The sequence below is a fragment of the Etheostoma cragini genome, chromosome 17, assembly GCF_013103735.1.
Source record: "Etheostoma cragini isolate CJK2018 chromosome 17, CSU_Ecrag_1.0, whole genome shotgun sequence".
Classification (NCBI taxonomy): Eukaryota; Metazoa; Chordata; class Actinopteri; order Perciformes; family Percidae; genus Etheostoma; species Etheostoma cragini.
This window is the reverse complement of record NC_048423.1, coordinates 13,813,434-13,835,674: the sequence shown is the minus strand read 5'-3', so window position 1 is coordinate 13,835,674 and position 22,241 is coordinate 13,813,434. Positions and strand designations below refer to the sequence as shown.

At 38.3% G+C, this 22,241-nt stretch overlaps 2 protein-coding genes across 15 annotated transcripts in view; one reads left to right on the top strand and one right to left on the bottom strand.

The window, feature by feature from the left end:
• lmbrd1 (LMBR1 domain containing 1) overlaps window positions 1–11,856 on the top strand; it is a 49,746-nt gene extending 37,890 nt beyond the window's left edge. Inside the window, exons 15-16 of the mRNA XM_034898300.1 lie at window positions 10,084–10,175; window positions 10,611–11,856. Of these exons, the coding sequence (XP_034754191.1) occupies window positions 10,084–10,175; window positions 10,611–10,721 (203 nt within the window). The 3' untranslated portion in view covers window positions 10,722–11,856. The remainder of the gene's footprint in view (window positions 1–10,083; window positions 10,176–10,610) is intronic.
• A 6,046-nt stretch (window positions 11,857–17,902) lies between these two features.
• Window positions 17,903–22,241, bottom strand: part of adgrb3 (adhesion G protein-coupled receptor B3) — a 109,689-nt gene continuing 105,350 nt past the window's right edge. For 8 of the 14 annotated variants that reach the window (XM_034897734.1, XM_034897737.1, XM_034897729.1 and 5 more), the window contains 4 exons: window positions 21,262–21,941; window positions 21,086–21,121; window positions 20,110–20,214; window positions 17,903–18,992 (listed from right to left, as the gene is read on the bottom strand). In XM_034897734.1, coding sequence (XP_034753625.1) covers window positions 18,753–18,992; window positions 20,110–20,214; window positions 21,086–21,121; window positions 21,262–21,941 — 1,061 coding nt within the window. In that variant the 3' untranslated portion in view covers window positions 17,903–18,752. The remainder of the gene's footprint in view (window positions 18,993–20,109; window positions 20,215–21,085; window positions 21,122–21,261; window positions 21,942–22,241) is intronic. The other 6 variants (XM_034897731.1, XM_034897732.1, XM_034897730.1 and 3 more) reach the window with 4 other exon arrangements.

Below are 22,241 nucleotides of genomic sequence, written 5' to 3'. Positions count from 1 at the left end.
TAGCATTACTACAATAATTTATTCATTTGCCAAAAGCAAGGTAAGTAAGATAAATCACTCTGTTGCAGTTTTTGGAGAGGACTGGTTAACCCGTCCATCAATCTATCCATCATGTCTGTCTGTCTTTGATACTAAAGATACATCAGCAGGCATAAAATCTACCAAATTTTAAATAGATGTGAAAAAATCCTTTAAACTTAGCAATCCAACTAACGTTAACGATTATTAATACAAAATATTTGATGGAACAAACAAGATGATAAGCATACTTTGTTCTTTGGTGTACCTTAGGCTACGTTCAGAACGCGAGTATTAATGCTTAATCAGGAGTTTTTGCTCAGATATGATGTTTTTGTTTGGCTGTTCACATTACCTTTGAAAATGTGGCCTACTGTATATCAGATTCCAGTGTGTGAACTGACCCGCATGCATGCAAAAGAACAATAACTATGACATCCGACACATCACGCTGTTGCAGTAAAGTTAGGTAGGTTATGGAGGAAGTATGCATTTTTGCTTTTATTTCAAAATTAGAGCTGCACGATATTTAAAATATCTAATTGCGATTATTTTGACTATTGATTTTGGCTATTGATATTGTGATTGCAATATGATTCATATTGGAAGGCATGATCATTTTTGTGTCATTATTCTTATTTTCAGTAATACATACAGTATATAAAGAAAAAAAAATTACTGAAGTGTGTTTTTTTGCGACAATCTATACCAAAGAAAATAAAAATTCTTAAAGTCTGTAGGATACGATTTGAAGGCCAGGATGTCTCTGCAGCCCCACAATACTTTATTTTAGAATGGTTTGACACATATTTGGCCTTTAACAAATAATGCACTCCCCTGCGATTTGGATATTGCAATAGTTCATATTGCGATTTTTTTTAAATTGTGATTAATTGTGCAGCCCTATTCAAAATGTTTGTGTAATGGTAGCCGTAACATTAATTAGCAGGTGATGAAGAGGAGGATGAAAATTGAGCAGGTACGGTATGATCCTTCTAATTTTGATTGAATTGTTGCATCTCCCCATACACTAATTAGGTCTAACACCTCACTCTCCCTCCATTGACTTGCTCCATCGTTGTACTGTCAAGTCAAGTTATAATTTTACTGTCGGTGTCTATAGGGCTAACTCCCCCTGGGGCATAAAAACTTCGATGTAGATTGACAGAAAAAGTTGACTCCAATCCCCTTGGTTTTTCACACTACGGCCGCATTGAAAAAGGTCAGACATGGTTCTAATTCAGGACCACATATGGAAGTGGTCTAAATCTGATTGGGGAAAAAAATAGATGTGGGCAAGATTTGAGTGTTCACACTACTGAAGATGTCTGACCTGGTCACCTGGCCCCCCCAAAAAATCAAATTTGTGCCACTTTTGCCTGCAGTGTGAACGTGGTCTCAGATTCCGCCCAATGTTTGGAGTCTTATGCATGTTTGTTTTTGTTAGTTGATGTCTATTAGTGTTTGGGATAATTATTTTTTTATTCAAATGAGTCAAAGTGTGGGGCTATAAACAATCTCCCAGAAGACGCAGAATTGCATTGCAATTAGAGTATGTTATTAGTATTGATTGGTTTAAATGTCAAATACGTTATGTAGTAAATAATTATAGTAAAGTTCAAGTGAAAACAGTTAAGTAGGAGTAGATGATTCTTACAGTCAACTAAATGTTGTGCATATTATATATACAGTACGTATATTATATTTCCTAAATATTACATGACATTTTCTCATAGCTGTATCTCTGACTGTGCCAGTCTTAAATTATGGCATTATAGTTAATCCTATTTGGTAATACAGCTATGTTTTGCTATTTTCCAAAATACCATATTTCTTTCTCAGGACTATGTTTTTCTCTAATTTGGCTGGTTACTGTTTTTTATTTTTACTGTCGGCAAATAGCAGGGTTATTCAAAGCTTTGTGCTTTTTTATTCCCATTTCCTCACACACATGCACGCATGAACGCACACACACACACACACACACACACACACACACACACACACACACACATACATACACACACAGCAAAGTCAAATGATATGTAGGTTACCTGAGGAGGTGTTTTATATATGTGTGTAGCTAAATTGTAAATTGTATTGTTTATACCATCTTTGGGTTCCATCTTAGACCTTGGTATCTGAAGAGTTTCCTACAGTGTGTCAGTTCCAGCACACAGGTTGTCTATACTGCCTACCATTGCCATTAAGAGAAGCATGTGAGCCAAGACCTGTTGTGGCAGAAAGTTTGGAATGACAATGAGGCGTATGCCTGAACAGCAAAGATGTTAGAGATTATTGGCTTGGTTTTCATGAATCATTTTCACTTTATCTAGCAATGCTGAAAATGCATCAAGACAAGGAAGGCAGGCATAAAATAGAAAGATAAAGCAGAGTCAGGGGAGTAACTATAGGGAATAAAGGCAAGATATTTGTTTACAATAATCTGATGTGTAGACAAATGCATTTAGGTTCTCTCTTACCTCTAGGTAGGCTAAAGGTAGTCCTAGTTTGCTTGAATGCGTGTTTCCTTATGTGAATCACTGTGGATTTTATCAAAGATCTGATTGTTGTTGCATTAGTTATAGTGATGTTATTATATAAGAAGAGGTAGCATACTGTTGGTAGATGATGTCTACCAGATATTACTGCATTTGTTACTTCAAGGTTATGAATTGCCTTTATATTGAATATATTGCAAAGAGTCTACCTTGTGCCTCAATTCAGAGCACTGCAATGCATATTCAAAGCTACATTCTATGACACATCATTTGTTACGGGGCGCAAGGTTTTTCCTTTTGAAAATGTGGTCTTGTACTTTGTCTCACTGAAGTAGAAGCTAGGCAGCAGGAGATTTTAACGTGTCAAACGTTTCTGTTATAGACGCACAGTGGACCGCACAGTCATTGTTATGCTTTGATAAAATGTAATGTCAGTTGCTAGCACCACATGACCCCAACTTAGTAAGAACAGAAATTAGTGTTTATTTGTCAGTGTTAATTACTAAGGGCACATGTCAAAGGATTGTGTTATCTGTTATTTCACACCATTATGCTAAAGGTGTCATGGTGCCAGACTGACTAGGACAACGGCCAGTAGTATTTCTGCTCCCTCTTTTGACCAGCTTAGGGAAACTGATCCTATTTTGGACATCTTGGAAATGGCTCCTGCTTTCATAACAGCCGTTATACCACCTACCATGGAGAGGAGGAAGTGTCAAGCTGAGAAAACACATGCGACTGAGAGGACATACAATTAAAAGCTTCTTCCCCTGATATACTGTAGAAATTAACAGGTGAAAGATGTAATTGGTGTGGTGAAAGAGTGCAACTCTTTCTTACATAAAGCAGCTTTTTTCACAAAGGAAATAGTACCCCATCAACGTTTGGTACAATATTAGTTATATTTATTTAGTTTTTTACAATAAACCAGCTCATATCAAATATTTCAATAATCTGTGCTGGTTGATCATTTGACTTTGATTCCTGTTTGTTAGAGAGTGAATCTGAACAACTTCAATCAGTAGACACAAAAATGGGAGATGATCTGTTGATAGAAAATGGAAAAAACATTTTTGTCATGACATTTGCATTGTCTAGTGGTTTTAGTACATTTTATTAATCATAATACAAAACACAATACAACAATATAAAGGAGAGAGTGTACTGTTACGTATGTACACACATACTGTTGCTGTAAACCCATACTGTACCCTACTATACCCACACCCCTGACCGTAACCCTTTTTGGGTTGATGTGCGCTACTTAATGTATGCTTTGATATTCAAATGTTAGTTGCATTCAAGTAAGCTCTTGAATTCTTATTTTATCAAATCCTGAGCCACAGCATTAAATCAGGCCGTGTGCAATCGGTATGCTCTGTGAACACAGAAATAGTATTTTTCATGCCTTGTCTCCTGTGAATTTCTTTTTTTCCAACATAGCATGACCAAGAGATTCACAAACATGGATATGATTTGTCATTTGCACATTTTCTAGAGTTCAGGCTCTTCTTTGTGGATGTGAAAAATAACTTTGAGAATACAATGGGCTAGCATCAGATTTAGAAAAGGCTCTGGAATGGCATTGCTTTCTAATAACCCTTAGTGTGATACCGCCAGCTAGGGAAAAAGAGGGTAGAAGTCAAGCTGGTGACTGATTGGCTGGTTGGTCACAGTGATGGAATGACACTAATATCTTGATGAGCAGGTGCTCAGTGCCAAGCTCTCCCTTATCTACTCTAAGGTCATTACGACACCATTAGTCATTTGGAGTATGTACTCAAATGGAAATGAATCCCTTAGAAATTAGTTGCCTGAGACAACCCTCTATAGTCTTCTTCAGTATGTGATTTAACACAGGGGATAGAGAATACAAAAAAAAAAAGGAAAAGCATAATCAGAATATCTGTTACGTTTCTGCAACGGAAATTCTGTTCTCTGGTCCTAAACACAGTAGCGAGGCTCCTTTCCACCTTTTTTTAGAAGCTGCTTATTTTAGCCAGGGAATTCATAGTACATTTAATTTTATATCCATACTTATTCTTTCTTAAGCCATTGATACAAACCTGAAACCATGCAGCACCAAGTTTGGTTTTAATAAGTAATGTTATTAATTAATCATTAATACAATAATTTCTTTTATGGTTTCATGTATTATGGCTGAAACCTAAGAAATTGTCAGCATTAGAAGTGGCTGGTCTTAAATTATTCTTACCAACATGCTGCTCCTCATGGTGGGGGAGTTACTTTTGTTAAAACCTCAGACTTGCATCTAAGTTCATCTACATATACAGTCTGTCCAGCTCAGTAAAGATGTTTTTTTAATGTACTTTTGTACTTGATGATTGACTTTTTATATTTTTCTTTTCTGGCTGACCATTGTCTAATTGTTGAGAATCTCAAATGTTAATAATGATTCAGAAGACCCATTAAAATAATCCATCTCACTCATTGATGCATTTGATTTTATATCATTATGACCGCCTCAATCACAGGTTTATTTGTCTTGTCTGTTTTCTAATGATCACTGCCTCACCCAAGAAATTAACTGTCTCTTTTTTTGTTTATTGCTGCATTGTTAACGCCTACATCATCACATCTGCAACTCCCTTTATTGGTTACATTAGTTCTGTGGACAGTCTGACCAATGATTATAATGACATTCTGTCCACTGCACCCTTCTCAATTTCTTCCCAAAGCAAAAAGATTCTCTTGGGTAAAATCTGTGTCAGAGCCTCCAACCATGTGCATTTTTGTACTGTAAAGGCATCTAACAAAATGTGTTCATGTCAATAACAACTTTATTTACTGGGAATAGCGGCTTTGAAAGAAAGTTTATGTCACACTTAATATCAATAAATCCAACCCCAAATTTTGTGTTTGACACAGTAGCTTAATTTACCAATAAATGATGCCCTCTGGCTTTTTGCTCCAGTTTTTCTGTTTGTTGAACACTATCAGAGGCGAAATTATAAGTATTGTGGTATAAGACCTCTCATGCCTGCCTGATTATGTATAAATGAATCTTGCTGGCTGTTTAAGCTGAATTGTAAGCAGTTTTGACCTTGGAACTTATCACGTTGTTTCTAGTTTGAATCCCAGTGATGAAACTCATAATACAAAGGAGTGTGTTTTTCACACTATAGACTGCTCTTTGTGTCTTAGCAACTTTCTGGTTGCCACAGCATTGTTTTAAATAGTTTCAGGTGGAAGATGGTCATAATTGTATGTATTGCCTCCGAGATTTCAGGTGGCCAAGCAATTTTCAACAAGAGACTCCCTCAACCCCAAAACAAATTAATAGTCATTTTCTTTCCATCAATGGGATCATCATCAATTTGCATTACAATAGAATATGTCAATCAAAAGTGTCCATCTTGTAATCAACAGACACCCCTTTACCTTTTAAAGTGAAATACAGTTTTAAAAAAATATCTATTTGCTTGATATCATGCTAAAAGACCTGCACTTTGGATTAATGTTTTAATCACATTTAAACACATTCTGTTCTTGATTGGGCTTTAAAGAAGTCTGATAATAATGATACCCTAATCAGTATTTTTCAACTTTCCTTGGGGAAAAAGCTGTGATAAACCCACTGTACACTACCAGCATAGCACTGAACAGAAGACAGACAAACTTAGTGACTAGCTGGTGAGCATTAAGCAGAGCCAGATATTTCCCTCAAGAGTTAGTGTAGAGTAAAAACACAAATAAAAAGAAAGTGAATATTGGATGTACATCCATCAGGACGCCTGAAATCAGACTCCAAATAATGGGAGGGTTATTAACGACTTGTGTGATTGTCTGATGTCTTGTGTTACTTCCAATGGTTTGAGAGTACAACGAACCCACGTTATATATAGCTGTAATAATCTTCCTCGGCTTCCTGTTGGTATGATCAAGGTAGTTTACTTCTACATATATTGTGTTTTGTGTCTGCATGTGGAGGTTTTGAGCGTTGCTCAAATGGATTTTCTTTGCAAGTAAAATAAAAAACAGAGTTGACACGGCAAGAGGATGCTTTTGGGACATCCTTTCATTCATAAAGCCAGAAATTTTAAAATACTTCTTTTGAAGGAACATTCGCATCCTCAAAGAACATTGGAATGAAAGTGCTTTGCTGCTTTTTAGATGCAGAGAAAATAAAAGCATACAGTGTAGTAACATGAGTGCTTGCTGATAGAGAGGCTTTCACAAAAGAACTGTGTGTGTGTGTGTGTGTGTGTGTGTGTGTGTGTGTGTGTGTGTGTGTGTGTGTGTGTTTTGTTTGTTTGTTTGTTTGAATGCAGAGATGAAAGTTATACATAATGCATTATGCTACACAGGGCAGCACTCTCCCCGGGTATCGTGAGTCAAGGTGAAATTACCTGCACTCACACACTGCCCCATGCTCTTATCGGGAAACGGTAATGATTTCAAGGTGAAGTGGGTCAGTGGTGTACATGATAATATATTTAGGCAGACCTCTGTTGTGAGCCATCTGTAGGTCCCACTTGGAGCCCTGCAATTCAAGTGAGCAGCTGGAGAGCTACAGATGGCTGAGGTACTGGAGGAAAAGAGTGGGGTCATGGGGATGAAGATAGACTTGCTTCTTCTATTATCTGTTGATTCTGGTGAAGTACAAGCTGATTGTTGGTACACCTTTAGAGCTGCCGTGTGTCTGCTTTATCTGCTCTTCACTATAGATGAAACAGCACAAATCTGGATTTCTTTTTTCATTCAACATTTAAGGGGAAAGTTTTTGAAAAAGCTTGCTTTAATGAATACATTGTGAACCACACTGAGGTTTTGCTGTGAACCTTGATGTCATGTAGCTTGGTATAGGTCTGTTTGTACTGTTCATGGGGTTCAAGTCAGTGTGAAGAAACAAACAGTGTGATAGGAGCAGCTCAGCAGGGTTAGCGTTAATGCTCCAGATGGCTCTCTAGCATAGCCAGACAGTGCATTCAATCTTCACTTAAGCTTTGTGGACTTTCTCTCTTGTGCTGTTGAAATGCTTCTTGAAAGTCTGATTAGTAGTATATTGAAATACTTTCCCCCTTTTATTGCTTCAGTGTGCATGGCTAAGCTAATTAATAAATGTGATCTGAAGTCAAGCATCCCCCCCCCCCCCCCATTCTTTCTGTGTTTCTTTTTTTTATAAAGAAACAATTGGAGCCCAGAAACTGCACAGATATCATTGGCACTTTCTTTATTTGACATCATCAGCCCTTCCCATGCCTGCCAAAACCTGTTCATGCACATAAAGGGGAATGACTCGGCTTAAGAGTACTTTATTATTCCTGCCGTCTCTCTTAGTCAGATCAATAGCAGCATCATGTTCTGTTGAAAACTGAAGAGCTAAGACTCAAATGTGACGTCACCAGCATAAAGCACAGAGCTGCTCCAAAGAAAAGAAAGAAAGCTATTGGCTTTCATAAGACATAAACAAGTTTGTGTTTATATTCATGATCACAGAGCTTGGTCAATACCGGCTGAGCTGTTCTTGGTAATAGTAGTACATTACAGAGGAAATTTTTGTTTACCTCTACCAACGCAGTTTGAAAGGTTCTCCCATACCATTTAACTTTCACTTTCAAATGAATTTAACTGAAAAGAAGTAAGTAAGCTTCTGTCTGGCCTATCGGGATAAATTGCAGAAAAAGCTTTTGTTACTTTTTAGATCTTCTATGAAATTTGCAAATGGGCTCCAAACTGAAGTTGCACTCCATTTACCTCATCAGATAGCCAGGGTTACATGCGTAACCCATAACCTATGGTTCACTGTCTTCACAATTTGTTGGTGTTTTCTTGTGTGTCACACTTTTACTTTTTCAATTTGTATTACTGAAAATATTTGATGCAAGGCCCCATTTAATGTTACATCATCCCAGTTTTATTAACTGGATAAGCCATATTCACATTGACAGTGACATGCTTTTCCTCTTTTCAGAAGACTGGTTGTCTTTTTTTAGTTACGGTGATAAAATTGCCTGAGGCATTCTCCATGTAGTAATAGCAGCCTGTTTTGAGCTCTTAAGTGAGTGCACACCCCTTTACAACACAGATGTACAAGACGTGCTACACTTGTGCAATTATAAACAGCGTGCATCAATATGTGTCAGGTTTTTCCCACTTGTGCTGGACAATGCCCCAGAGGTGACACGGAGGATAAAAAATAAATGAAACATGTACTTGGGAAAATTGCAATATCTTGACTTTGTTTTGTGATATCTCGAGTTTTCTTTGCAATATCTTGAGGTTCATTTGCGCGATCTCGCAGGTATTTGGAAGGTGGAGTCGGAACACAAGGCTAGAGCAAGATGGTCTCAGTGGACATAGTGGTCTTAATCTTTGCAAGCTTCTTCAGCACTTCATCAAACTTAGGGACCCATCTAAGTTCGAGCTCTCACAGGCACGTTGGCCACTAAGGTGGAAGGAGAGGACAACGAAATGTCCGGAGTAAAGGCTGTTGCAGAGGGTATCGCTGCAGGTCAGCCGCAGCATGAGCTCACTTGGGAGGTTTACTGTCCCTTTGTTTCTTTTGGAGTTTTTACCCTTAAGATATACAGATATACTGTATCTGAAAGCGTATTATGTAAAGTGTTACAATTAAAACTTCATGACTTGCCACAGGCATCAAAGGTTGTGAGACTGTCTGTGGGGGTTCAGAACAAACATGCAGACAATGACCAGAAGGATTCCTTCTATTGTTACGGAAACCATGCACCTGAAAAACACTTAAATAATGGAAACAATTTGCTAGGTGCTAAATATTTTCTCTATTTGAAGACATGACAGATGTCACAGTGAACAGTTTTTTAACTTAACTTTTACTTCAAAGAGCAGAACTGCACACCTGTAGTATGACAGATGCGTAGAAGAAGACCACGGGTCGACAATCCAGAACAAAAGACTCATGCAACTTATAACCTGGATTTTAAACCGCTAGAGTTCTATTTATATAATGGGGGCGGAGAAAGATGCGAGCGAAGCCATTCGGTCCATTGTGGCAGCGCTGCCAAATATCCAGAAGTTAAAGCCCGAGCAAGAACAGTCTTTGCTGAGTTTTGTTGGTGGCCATGATGTTGTGGATCTCCTCCCCACGGGGTTTGGGAAAGTTTTCCAGCTCGCTCCATTAGTTGTGAAGGAGTTGGCGGAGGCTAACGCTAGCGATGCTAATGCTAAATATAAGCCTTGTCGTTCTCCCCTCTTGTTTCACATGCACATGACATACGTCACGACCAAAGGTTAGCTTTTGGTTATGGCAGGTCCAGAGTGGCTCTGGGCAGATCCAGTAGTTTGAAACTTCAACAGAATCCCCACCTTCAAGGAAGTTAACACTTGTCAATGGAGAGTGGCCAGAAACTTTGTACAAATGAAATGTACAAGAGTCTGGTAGGACCAGGCTAAGGAGAGGAAGGTGTGTGGGAGTTTTACGTAACCTTTTATTTAATTGAAATAAATAAATACCTTGTTGCGTTCTAAATATGTTCAACAATCAACCATCTTGTGTTGAATACAAAACTAAATATGCTGATTAAATTCTTTAATGCTCCTGTGTTTTCTCTCTCTCTTTTAGACCAGTGCACTGTGACAAGATCCTATCTTTTCCTTCACAAGTTCTGGTTCTTCAGCACCATCTACTACTTTGGTAACTGGGCCTTTATTGTGGTAAGTCCATGAATGAAAATAAAATGTCATCATCTTTATTTTAAGCTGAGGAAGAATTAGAGTTGAATGTTCTTTATAAGCTCAAAGAGGTAAGACTTTTGTTCATTAACAAAGGTAAATTAAAAACAGTGAAAATATCTTTGGAGCAATAAACCTTTTACAGCAACAACATCTATAAAACATTTCATTTAGTTCAAACGCTGTTCAAAAGTATTTTCTTCAGGAGATAAGTGTGAGAGCCGAAGCGCATAATTTAATTTTGACTCGGAAAAAGCTTACTGGAAAAAATGATTTTTTTTTTTCCGAGACTGCACACAGCTAATCTCCTCAGCAAAATATTTAATAGCCTCTCTCCTGGTGCTGTTGATGCATTCTATCGATCAAATGATCCTTGTGAAATATTTCCTAATGTGTGCTTTACTTATTATTTTGCAGGCATTCCTTGTTGGCCTGGTGGTATCCTGCTGCAGAGGGAAGAAGTCTGTGATTGAAGGAGAGGTGGAGGCCGATGACTCAGACTTAAGTGATGACGAGTATGTGCACTGAAAATCAGTATTCGCTCTAACGGGTTTGTAGATATTCCCACCCTAATTTAAAGGGATTAGAAAGTGCAGTGTAATAAACAAATAAACGGATGTCAGTCATTTTTGTCAAGATTTAATTTATTGGTTTTAACGAGTTACTGTTTTGTAGCAGTGGTGTCTTGTCGATTCCAGCCTGGTTTTGAGTTGACACATCCCTCCCTTTAATGAGGCCGCTGAGACTGATTGTTGTGTCTTTCTAACTCAATATTATTGATGACTTTTGGATTCTGAGAGTGTCCTCCAACTCATAGCCAACCTTCAGAATTCACTTAACAGTTTCAAACTGACACAAATTGGTCTCTTTTTAACTTGTTGCAGCAGCAAAGGAAAAGTGCGCTGCTCCAAAACTTCATGTCAAAGCTTTATTTGGATCTCTGACATAAACTCACTTTTTACTTTCTCCACGCACTTTCTAGACCCTTCAAATGGTCACCAAATGACAATATCTATAGTTGGCTCTAATCTACCTTTTAAGTTAAAATACTATGAAAACATTTTATTTAAGTTCATTTTGCTTGTTTCGTTTGAGGTGAAATACAGTGCTTGAGGGTTTTCTTCTCCCTTATACATTTAGCTATTTGCAGTGTCAGTCCATTGTTTAAGCGAACGTTACTGTACTTGCATACCTGCGCAGTGTGAAATGTAAAGGACCAATTGTGGGTGTTGTGTTAACAAGGTAACTTCTTGGTTATTCTTGGTTTCAAATGGAATGGGTTCAACAGCTTGCAACAGTTTGCTGTCCGTGTTGAAAGAACATGAAAAATAAGAAAAAGACATGTAAACATATAATTAATTAATATGGATGTTCTTCTTTTTTCAATTGCTTGATTATTTTAATTGAGAACTTCTCCTTTTTTGCCAGTGCTCTAAAGTTTAACCAACAGCAGGCTTGTGACAAAGAAGTATAAATGGCTTCTTTCAGCCATGTTTAAATAAGTGTATCTAAACTGTGTCAAAATGAATACATTATGTTCATTTAATCAACAAATTGACAGATATTAGGAATATGAATGGCATGTTTTTAATTTGGAAACCAAATATTTGTGCCTCATGAATGTTTAGCACCATGATGGGCACACACTACTGTATACGTGTTAACCTAAAATAGCATCACAGAAATCAGCCTGGATCTCATGAGTTAGGTTTTTGCTTTGAGAAAATAGTCCGGTAACCTTCACTGAGAATCCATGAAGCCAGCCGCCGTAAATGTGGTTACATGATGACAAACGGAAGCGGCATCACGTGTGTTTTCCCCCGTGATTGAAAAGAATGTGGTTAACATTGAATGATACCTGTGTTTAAAGAAATAAAACCATTTAAAACCTATCTCATATTGGTCCAGAAAATGCCATTTCTTTCATTTTCAATCATTTTGACCCTTCCTGTCCATACTCAGTATTCAATGAATGGTTAATATTTAGACTTTGTGTCACAGTTGCGTGAAATAGAGAAATCTACTGTTCATTACAGTTGTTTAACCCTTGTGTTGTCTTCCCGTCCACACTTTTGTTGAGTGTTTTTATCCATTTATTAAACTTCTTATGTTTTGTCCCTTTTTTCAACACTTTTGAAGCCTTTGTTCAATGTTTGTCACTTTTTTTTGACATTTTCAACACTACGTAACACTAACTTATTAACTTTTGTTTTACAGTTATTTTAGGAATTTATGGTCAATTAACCTCATTTATAGGAAATTATACCTAATGTTTGAGTTAGAAAAGCAGAAATTAAGAATTATTTTGCCAAATGAAAGGAATGTATGTTGATGGATAATCACAGACTGTCAACTTTTACTCAAAACTATTTTGAAACCACTTCATTTATTTTTCTCAAATGTTATGAAATTAAATAAGACACCCCAAAATTAATGAAAGTAGACATTTGTACTTGCCAAAGAGCTTTGTGTGGAATCAATCATGTTATTTTGGGAAGTTAAAAAGAACATAGATATAGGAAAACAGCTCAGTTTGACCCAAGGACAACATGAGGATTAAAGGGGAGGTCAATGTTTTTGCTATGCTTATATCAAATTAGATTTTAATCATAATCATAGTATCTGTATTGCACATTTTGATGGACTGTAGTGCTGATTATTCCTGTAATCTATATTACTCTATATTACTCTATATCGTTGAACTAATTTAGTGAGTACTATATGCCAACTGTTATTTCATTTGTTAAATCCTAAAAGGGAATTGGTTCAACAGTTCTAATTTGTAATGCGTCATTTATAATGCCTCTTTTTCCATTACTAGTCCATCCCTGCTAACAAATCCAACCCCAAGCATTTGATCATTTCTTGTATTGCTGAAACACACTGGCATTAGGTTTCTGTTGAGTCTTTTCTTATGAAATATCTTGCTCTAATATAAAGTTTGAAGATAAACCATTAAAGATGGCTTTTATTTATAGGTTACATACACTATTTATCTTCAATATTAAATGACTACAAAGGGTGCTGTGCTAATATTATGACGCAAGGCGTACCCACCTCATAAACACACTCAGTGATTTTGTGAGTGAGAACATGTATTGCACTGTTCAAAGCTTAGGTTTTGACACTTTTGGAGTACTAAGGAAATGTATCAAATGAAACTGACAGTTAAATACATCTGTCCTTGGATTAGCATAAAACTACTCAGTGTCTGCTTTAGATGGATTTGCATGAAATTTTTAGCGCATGTCCAATTAGAGTTTTTGGTATGCATACCTTGCCATAACTATTGTGCAAGCCGGCTTCGAGTTAAGCCATCATATGATATGCCACCCCCTCATACACTAATAAACCAAATAAGCCTTGAGCCAAAGACGTGGAGCCCTAGAAGTCTAACAGAGAAGATTGTGTGATCAACATGTCAGATCATACCCCATAGTCAAAAGTCTTGTCTCATTGTTTTGTTCCTGCATCTCATTTTAGGATTCTATTGCAGCCTGTTTGTTTAGGAATAATGAATAAATCATGTTCAGGAAATTATAAATATGTTTACAGGTAGCTACAGTATTAGTAAGATTAGTAAGGGCCACACATAACAGTTGCATTTCATTTTGACAGTTTATACAAAACTGTGTGATTTGTATTGATGAACATAACCACATTTATTCCAACAAACATTTGAACTGATTTGAAATTATCTTTGGTTTTTAACATTTGTTTTTCAGACTTTATTTGATTACTGTACATCCCAATTTGTATAATGCCTGGTCATTCTGCTAATTATCAGTCGGACAATGGAAAATAATGATCTCCCCATTATTTTAACTGATTATCTGACTTTACAACTCGAAAAAAAAATCTAAAAACTAATCCTAAACAAAAAACTGCCAACTTTTTGGGCGTCTGTCACCAAATGATAGTGCAGTTGTTGTTGTTTTTCTGAGGCAGACGCTGTATTCAATAAGCCAGAGATGGTTGTGTGTGGAGTAGGCTACTGGAGATGCCAAGAGGAAGTTCAGAACAGTACAGCCATTGTCAGGGACTCTGTACCCATCATCCATCTTGCTGTTCCACAGGATGAAATACTGTAATGCATCATACAGTGCATGGTAAGTACCTGCTGTGGAGTCTGCAAAGTTGCATGTGAGTTGAGAGTTTCAGAAGTTTATTTCTTTTCTTTCATTTTCAGTGCAGCTATCCTGCTAAGTACAGTTATATTTTTAGAGTTAATTTTAGCAAACACTGCAGTTTGTCTCCAAGTTGGAAAGTTTTTTGCTAGCCAATCAAAATATTTAGAATAACATAACAGTGTATGCATGATAGGATGTGAACAACCTATCGATCTGTAGGTGTGTAGTCATAAACTAAATAACATGGCGCCAGATGTAGGGGCCAGGGGGCCCCCAAAGTTGTTACAATTTATGGGGGTGAACTTTAGTTTAAAAAGTGCAGCTATTACAGTTTTGCCAAAGATTACACCTTTGTCATTATGTCCTCCACAACATTTATCGGGATTTATCAGTTTTTTGTGATTTTCGGGTGGCCCTAAGTCTTTCCTCTCGGCTTTTACTCCTCTGACAGGCCCTTGATCGACTAACACTTTGCCGTACCCGTTGGTCATGCCTCCAGGGGGAAAGGGCCTCAGGATCTATGTGATTATGTTGATTTAGTGTTTGCAGCCCCGAAACACTCTGCCCTTATGGGCCTGTGGGGTCTGCCCCTGATCTCCCAATGATGACTTGTCCACCAGGCTTGTCAACACGTCCCAGATCAATTTACCAGCAACTAAATAATACAGCTTCCCAATTTTCAGACAACCAGGACATTTTGTCAAACTTATAAGAGATACATTTGCGGCCTTAAGTCTAGCCTATAATTTGTGGTAAAAAAACTAAACATTTTGACGGACTTTAATCACATGGCACTGACCTCTTGTCCAATATTTAAGTGAGGTATTCTTTATTTTTGAATATTGAACATTGCTATTGCAGGAAGAGTGGGCAGAATATGCTATAACTTGTAATTTTGCCTGAAGACTTATTTGCAAGCTTTCAAACTAAAGGTGGATGTGTGGTTCACCTCAATACATTCAAACAAGCACACAGTTAATAGGGGAAAAAAACATTAACTGAGCAGCATGAAGTCTGTCACAAGTACTTTCAAATCCTTTCTTTGAGGATTTCTTGGCACAAAAGGTAAGAAAAAAATCATAGAACTGTCAAAAATAGCTTTTTTGACAAAACAGCAACTTAAAACAGACCTTTTCAGGGAAATTTGTCATGCTCAGTTGCTGGTGAGTCACTATGCGGAGCTCTAAATGTGTATTGGATTAGAGTTCGTCATCAGCTCTACTGGGTGAATTCTGTCATTGTCAGATGTACGTAGAAATACCATTAAGTCATATAAAAACAAATTATCTGTGGAGGCATTAAAATTTGTCTGATTACATCTGTCTCCAATCAAAAGTCATGCTGTGGAAGAAAAGGCCCTGTATATTATACACTATATATACATAATTATTGAGCGAATATGGTTTTGGGATTGAAAATAAGTTTTAACAGCTGCATAACAGGTAAATAAATGAAATGCATTCAATAAGTTTTGATGTAAATGTTCCCAAGATGACCCTGGTTATTTTGGATTTGTATCTTCAACTGTACTGTACAGTCTTTTCTTGGATAGTGTGACAGTCTTTTTCATGTGTAAAAAGTCATATTCATTAATTAGTGTAAAAAGAGAACATGTTTTCATTTTAATATTCCAAGTTTCTATGTGGACTTTAATACCACATGAAGAGTCCTCTTATCAGTGGCTATGTTACCATCTCATAACCCATCATGCCTCAAAACACAGGTGTAACATCACTGCCTGCAAATATCTCTTATAATGATTTTTTATCTAAGTCATCCTTTTCATGCTGTCAGATTGTTTATTTTTTTGTCTTTTTTTCGTCCATGAAAGTCAAGATCTTGAGTTTAGTTTTTTTTCCCTCCTTCACACCTCTGGGGTGTCATAGGTTTTGAATGTATAATGGCGGACTTCTGTGAGGGGAATAAAAAGCCAGTTGGCAGTGTTTCCCACGGCTATTACCAAAACTGTATATTATTGAAAATAATCACTCACAGAGCCGGTAACAAACAGAAGTACTGTATATAATTAACCTAATTATGTATGGTAGAGTAAATTGACATGCACTGTATATTCAGACATTAATGTCTCGACCGAGTTTTACATGTAATCAACTTAATTTATCTTGTGACGACGTCAGAACACAAGTGGGAGTCCTCATCGATGTGAGCCTGTGTTTATGGTCTGCTTCTCTCTTTTGCCCCCACTTGTCATCATTCTCCACTGATGGTGTTGATCAAATTCACACCTTCTCCTCCGTCGTTTCCTCTTCTCCTGCTGTGTTGAACCCCGCTCCCCAGAGGGGGTGCTCATACCAATGCTCTCAGAGTCAGCCGTACCACAGACCACTGGAAGGGACAAACAAGATTTCCCCTAAGCCCTCACGCCCTCCCTCCATTTGTGCTCTGTCTGGCCCCGTCTGCCCAGGAAAATCTTAACTGATCTTATCAGGTGAACCTTCTGGAGGCACAGAAAACCTATTAGGAGTTTGAATGTTCCCTATCCAAATTCAGAAATCAGATATAGAGCTGGATTTATGAGGTGAGTCAGGAAACTTTACAGTGCTTCACCTTCAACTAGAGTTAAAGGGGAGGTTTAAATCATATATGGAATGACTAACCTGAGATAAAAAATAACAACGGGACAGTGAGTGGGGCACTGGAGAGAACATTTTTCGATAATCAGGTCTGTTTTGAACTAAACTGGAAATGTAAATGTAAATGTGCTGTATTTATATAGCGCTTTTCCAGTCTTAACAACTGCTCAAAGCGCTTTTACATCTACAGGGAACATTCACCATTCACACACATTCATACACTGTGGCCAGGGCTGCTGTACAAGGTGCCACCTGCTCATCAGATAAACATTCACACACATTCACACTCCGATGCGCAGCACCGGGGGCAACTTGGGGTTCAGTGTCTTGCCCAAGGACACTTCGACAATGACTGCAGGGGCGGGGATCGAACCACCAACCTTCCGATTGGCAGGCAACCACTCTACCACTGAGCCACAGCCGCCCTTGAAACAAGACTGACTGTTTGCATGATGCTTTTTAAAGTCATGGGACACTTTCAATCATGTGTTATTAACTTAGAAGTCCAATTCAATTTTGCTACTAAAACTCTGACATCAGTAGATTTCATACAGTTGTATGTTCTTTAAACCAGAGATCTTCAACAGGTGTTCTGGGTCCTCAGTTACTGGGGGGGGGGGAGGAGAGAGAAGAGAGACCTGCATTCACAGATACAGTTAAACTTCACTGTGCTAAATGTATGATTAACATTAAAACATGATGTATAAATATATCTGAATATGTCAATAATTATTATTTTAGTAGCTTAATATTGTAGGGCACCATAAAAAGGGATGAGTAAAGGCTTTAGGCCGGCCGACACATTATTGTGGGCACAGTTTAGTATGCATCTCAGTTTGATAAATACGTAGTAGGGGGTCCCTGCTGCGTCTCGCTTTCAGGTTAGGGGTCCTTGACCTAAAAAACGTTGAAGACCCCTGGTCTAAACAAAGCAGAGTGAGTCATGAATTCCACAACCAACAAACAACATAAACTTGACACAACCTCTGAAGCAGTACGAACATATTTCCTCTTTTATTTACATTCCTTTTCAAATGTTAACATTTTTCGCTATAACTTTTGATCAGGTTGGCATTTGTTCTCATTAAAATAAATTGGCACGAGTAAAACATATGTAGACAAAAGTTTATTTACACCATACAACATTTTGTTTTTTAAATATTTTATACAGAGCTGCAGATGAGAGAGCTTGCTGGGATCCTTCAAGCATATTCTGCAGTATTAAAGTTGTGAAATATATTATTTATATAAAAGTGAGTATTATCTTTATTGCATTTAAAGCAATGAAGAATGTAGCTTGACAAACATTCATTTTAATATGACAGAAAAAATCCTCTTTGCCTCCCATGTTTTATATTATAAAGTAAAAAGTGTAGTAATGGCCAAACAGACTGTTATAAACTTTTTAAAAACCTGCATAAATATATACATTGTGCTCCCGGGTCCAGTTTTATGAAATCAAAACTAGACCCAATGAAGCTGGGACGACATGGCATGTCATTTGCTTTGTGGGGTTTCATCTTGAGATATTACCTTTTTTCGCCAATTCTTCAACAGATAATTTGAAACACATGATGGTAAATATTGTACACCAGGCTGCCCCACACTAAGTACACTAGTGAGAATACAAAAAGTAACACTGATGTTTTTTTCCCTTTTTTTTCTTTTTTCTCTCTCCTCAGTCCTTATACTTTATTGGCACATAATGTCCCTGCCACACTCGTATTATCCAGATATGTATGCCAAGGCTGTTAGAAAAGTCTGTTGCTTTATTCAGTGCAAAATACATCTCTTTCTCCTCCTTTTCTAGTTTGCATTTTCTTCTTCTTCTCCCTCTAGACCTCTGTTTGGAAGTCTCCCTCCTGGACATCTAAGGGTAAGTTGACACACTTTTCCCACTCTGCAGGCGTCATCTCCAGTGAGTCCTTGGTGTCAGATTCTAGTACATTCATAGTGGCGTAATTCTGGTACTCACAGGCTGGATTGTAGCTCTCCCATGGGTTCTTGTTTGGCATTGCCTTGTCCTGTGAACATGGCCAGTGGGGTGTGATATTAGTGGCATGACATCCTCTGCACTGTTATTTTTTTTTCAAACGAAAAAAACAAAAAAACATTTCCAGTCAAGTCAGTTCATTTGAAAGGGCATTGTATGAATTCCTACCCATTGCTAATTGAAAATAATGGATTAATGCTGTGAAAAGCATCACATAACAAAGGATAATGGTAGTGTATTAAATGTGACCATGCTTATCATGGAGTTATAACTGAATGGTGTTTTCCCCAAGCTCAAAAACTAATGCACTACTGTATTGTAGATGGGCTTCATGTGTGAGCTGAAGCTGCTCCCAGTCAGGGAATATAAAATGGATACTAATGTCTGCAGCCAGCTCTGCAGTAGGGGGGAAGAGGGAGGGAGAATGTACAGTAGTTTTCTATACAAAAATATCTTGCACTGTCAACTAAGCATTGGGAATGAAATTACATTGTGCTGCAGAGGTGACTGAAATGTAAGTAAAAATAAGGATAATATGCAGCCAAAAGGCTGCTGCGTTGCTGACTTTGTCTAAAAATCTGGCTGTTTGGTCACATGCCCAATTTCTATTTGTTGCTTTCAATAAAGGACAGGACCCACCTCCCCCAAAATACACACACGCACACACACACACACACGCACACACCCACGCACACACACACACGCACACACACACACACACACACACACACACACACAAACACACCCCAGTTCCAGTAAGAGAACAACGAATTTAAGGTCATATTTTTATTGATGTTGATAGGTTATTAAATAATCTGCCATGCATTAATGGAAAAATGATGGGGTTGCTAAGTAGATAGATGTGCATGTAAATAAAAGTGCATTCATGGCCTTGCATTGGAATGGATGCACTCTATTGCAACAAGATTACCAAAGGTCTTCTTTCCCTGAGACTGGCCTTGTAGAGAGAAAATGCTTCTGTGCTTTTAAGGGGGCATTCCCCCCCACCCCACCCCCCGCCAGCTGCTGGACGGCCCGCTGTGTATAGGAAGGTTCCCCTAACCATCTAGCTACATACTGTAACCGCTCATTTGCACAATCACACATTGTGTGTCCTGCACCGGATATTTCTATGGGGTATTTTGATGTCGCTCTCTTTAAATGGCTGAATGCCACCCCCCTGGTTGCCTGTTACTCACCATGCTGCCCATATTTGGTATGTCTCGAAATCGATCCAGGGTTTGAAATTTCTGATTCAGTTCCTGGAACAGCTCCATGTGTCTTTTCCTGGTGTGCATGACTTTCTGCAATGGCAAGGGTTTTTTCTTTGGTATTAACAGCCAATAATGGAAATGCATCTTCCTCTCCACCCCCTCCGACTCTGATCAATTTGTTAGTGTCATGGTAGTTTTCTTATAGGCCAGGTTTGAAACAAATCTACTTGTCTCTGCATGTAATGACTGCCAAAATAAAGGAAACGCCAAGATAATTAAAATTAGGGTGACAGGTGACACTGAACGCCTTACCTACTTTAACATAAAATGTCTGGAGTATCTGGATTAAACATAATTATTTAGTGACAAATTGCCTTATATAGAGTTTTGTTGGTGTAAGGGAAATCCTTATAATCAAACCTTGGCACAAACTCCCACTTTAAAGGTGGGTGTGCATTGGAGCTAAAACAAAATGCACCCCACGCCAAAATCGCTGCCAGAAGCTTCATGTTTCCTTTACTTTGAAAGTACCTACAATATATATGCAGTAAAGCCTGCAAATAATGCAGATGAAATGCTAAAACTTGACAAAGGGGGTTTTGATATGTGTTTGCAAGCCATTATAAGAATAATCATTGTTGAACCAGTGGTAAAATCAGATGTGAAATGTGCAAATGACTTCAAAAGCATACATTTTTGGAAATCAACGTATAGCTAATGGATGTGTAGGAGATGAAGACAAAATGTAGATGAGAACTGTTGCCCTGTTTGTCAGTTGACGGCCTTGCTTTTACTGTAACTACACAGCATGTCAATAAATTTTGTTAAGTCAAGGCAACTCCAATAAGCTTAAGAGGTACTACTAAATCAAATGACAAACACAACTGGAAAAAAGTGGCTTTTATCTGCACAATAAAACAAGATGCATGTACTAGGGAAATACACTTTTTTTTTTACGTACCTCAAAGTCCAGATCAGAATATCGCGACTTTCGTCTCTGTGAAAAAAAAGAGGATATTAAGTTAATCGGTTCAACAGTTTCATAATATATACACATTAATAAAGGATGTATGGTATGTTTGAGGTGTTGGTTGCAGCTCTGTATCCTCTGCGCTTTATCCACATGAGCATATGTACCTCTAAGGAGCTCATAGATATTGTAGACCCTGTCTCACTCCTAGAAAGCCCCGCAGATTCCTCCATCTCAGCGAGGAAGTTCTTAACAGCCGTGCGTGGTTCAAAGGGGAGGTTTTGCATCTGCTCCGGAGCGCTAGGATACTGCTGCTCCAGGTTCACATTCATGTGGTCCATGCCTGATGGGCTGATATTGAAGTCAGGACTCATCTTGTAATGCATCAGCCTCTCGTGTGGCAGCGTATCCATAGTGATGTTCATCTTGGTGTCCTCTTTCAGGAGGGTGGGCACGTTGCCCGACCCCGATCCCGCTGCAGCAGAGGCACGAGGCATGACTATGTAGTCCGTCTCCATCATCTGGCCCTGCAACGAGTGGCCCTCCATGTCATGGCCAACCATGTCATGGTCGCTCTGGCGCATGGCATCGTCGGTGCACAGGTAAACGGTGCGGCGCATGTCAGCGTTGCTGTCGGCCATGCACTGCTCTTTTAGATCACCCACTCCCATCGGCATGTGCAGAGCTGATGGCTGCTGGATAATCACTTTGGAGATGATGTTGCCAGGCAACGTGGAGTAATTGAGGCCCTCCGGGATCTTCTCATCCTCCTCATCATTGAGGGAAATGCGGGACAGGGTGCCTGTTATGGTGGCTGCGCGGCAGGAGCCCATGTCTTTGTGGAGTGCTGCAGGGCAGAGTGTTACAAGGATTAGTTGGATTTTCTTAGTAATGAAAGTAGTTTCACAGTTTGTCTGAGATTATCCAACATAGAACTAAAAGAACAAGAGAATGCAAATCAATATGAACCAATTCTTAAAGGATTTAGTTCTTCAGAGGGAAAACTAATGGCAAATGTAAATTTGCTTGCAGCTGTAAATATGCTCTGAGTGTGACATTACACCTAAATGCAATGGGCCACAACAGCCAGTAACTCTGTAAATAAAGAAGTATGGCTGCATTCTCTTCCTGCCATACAGCATGTAGG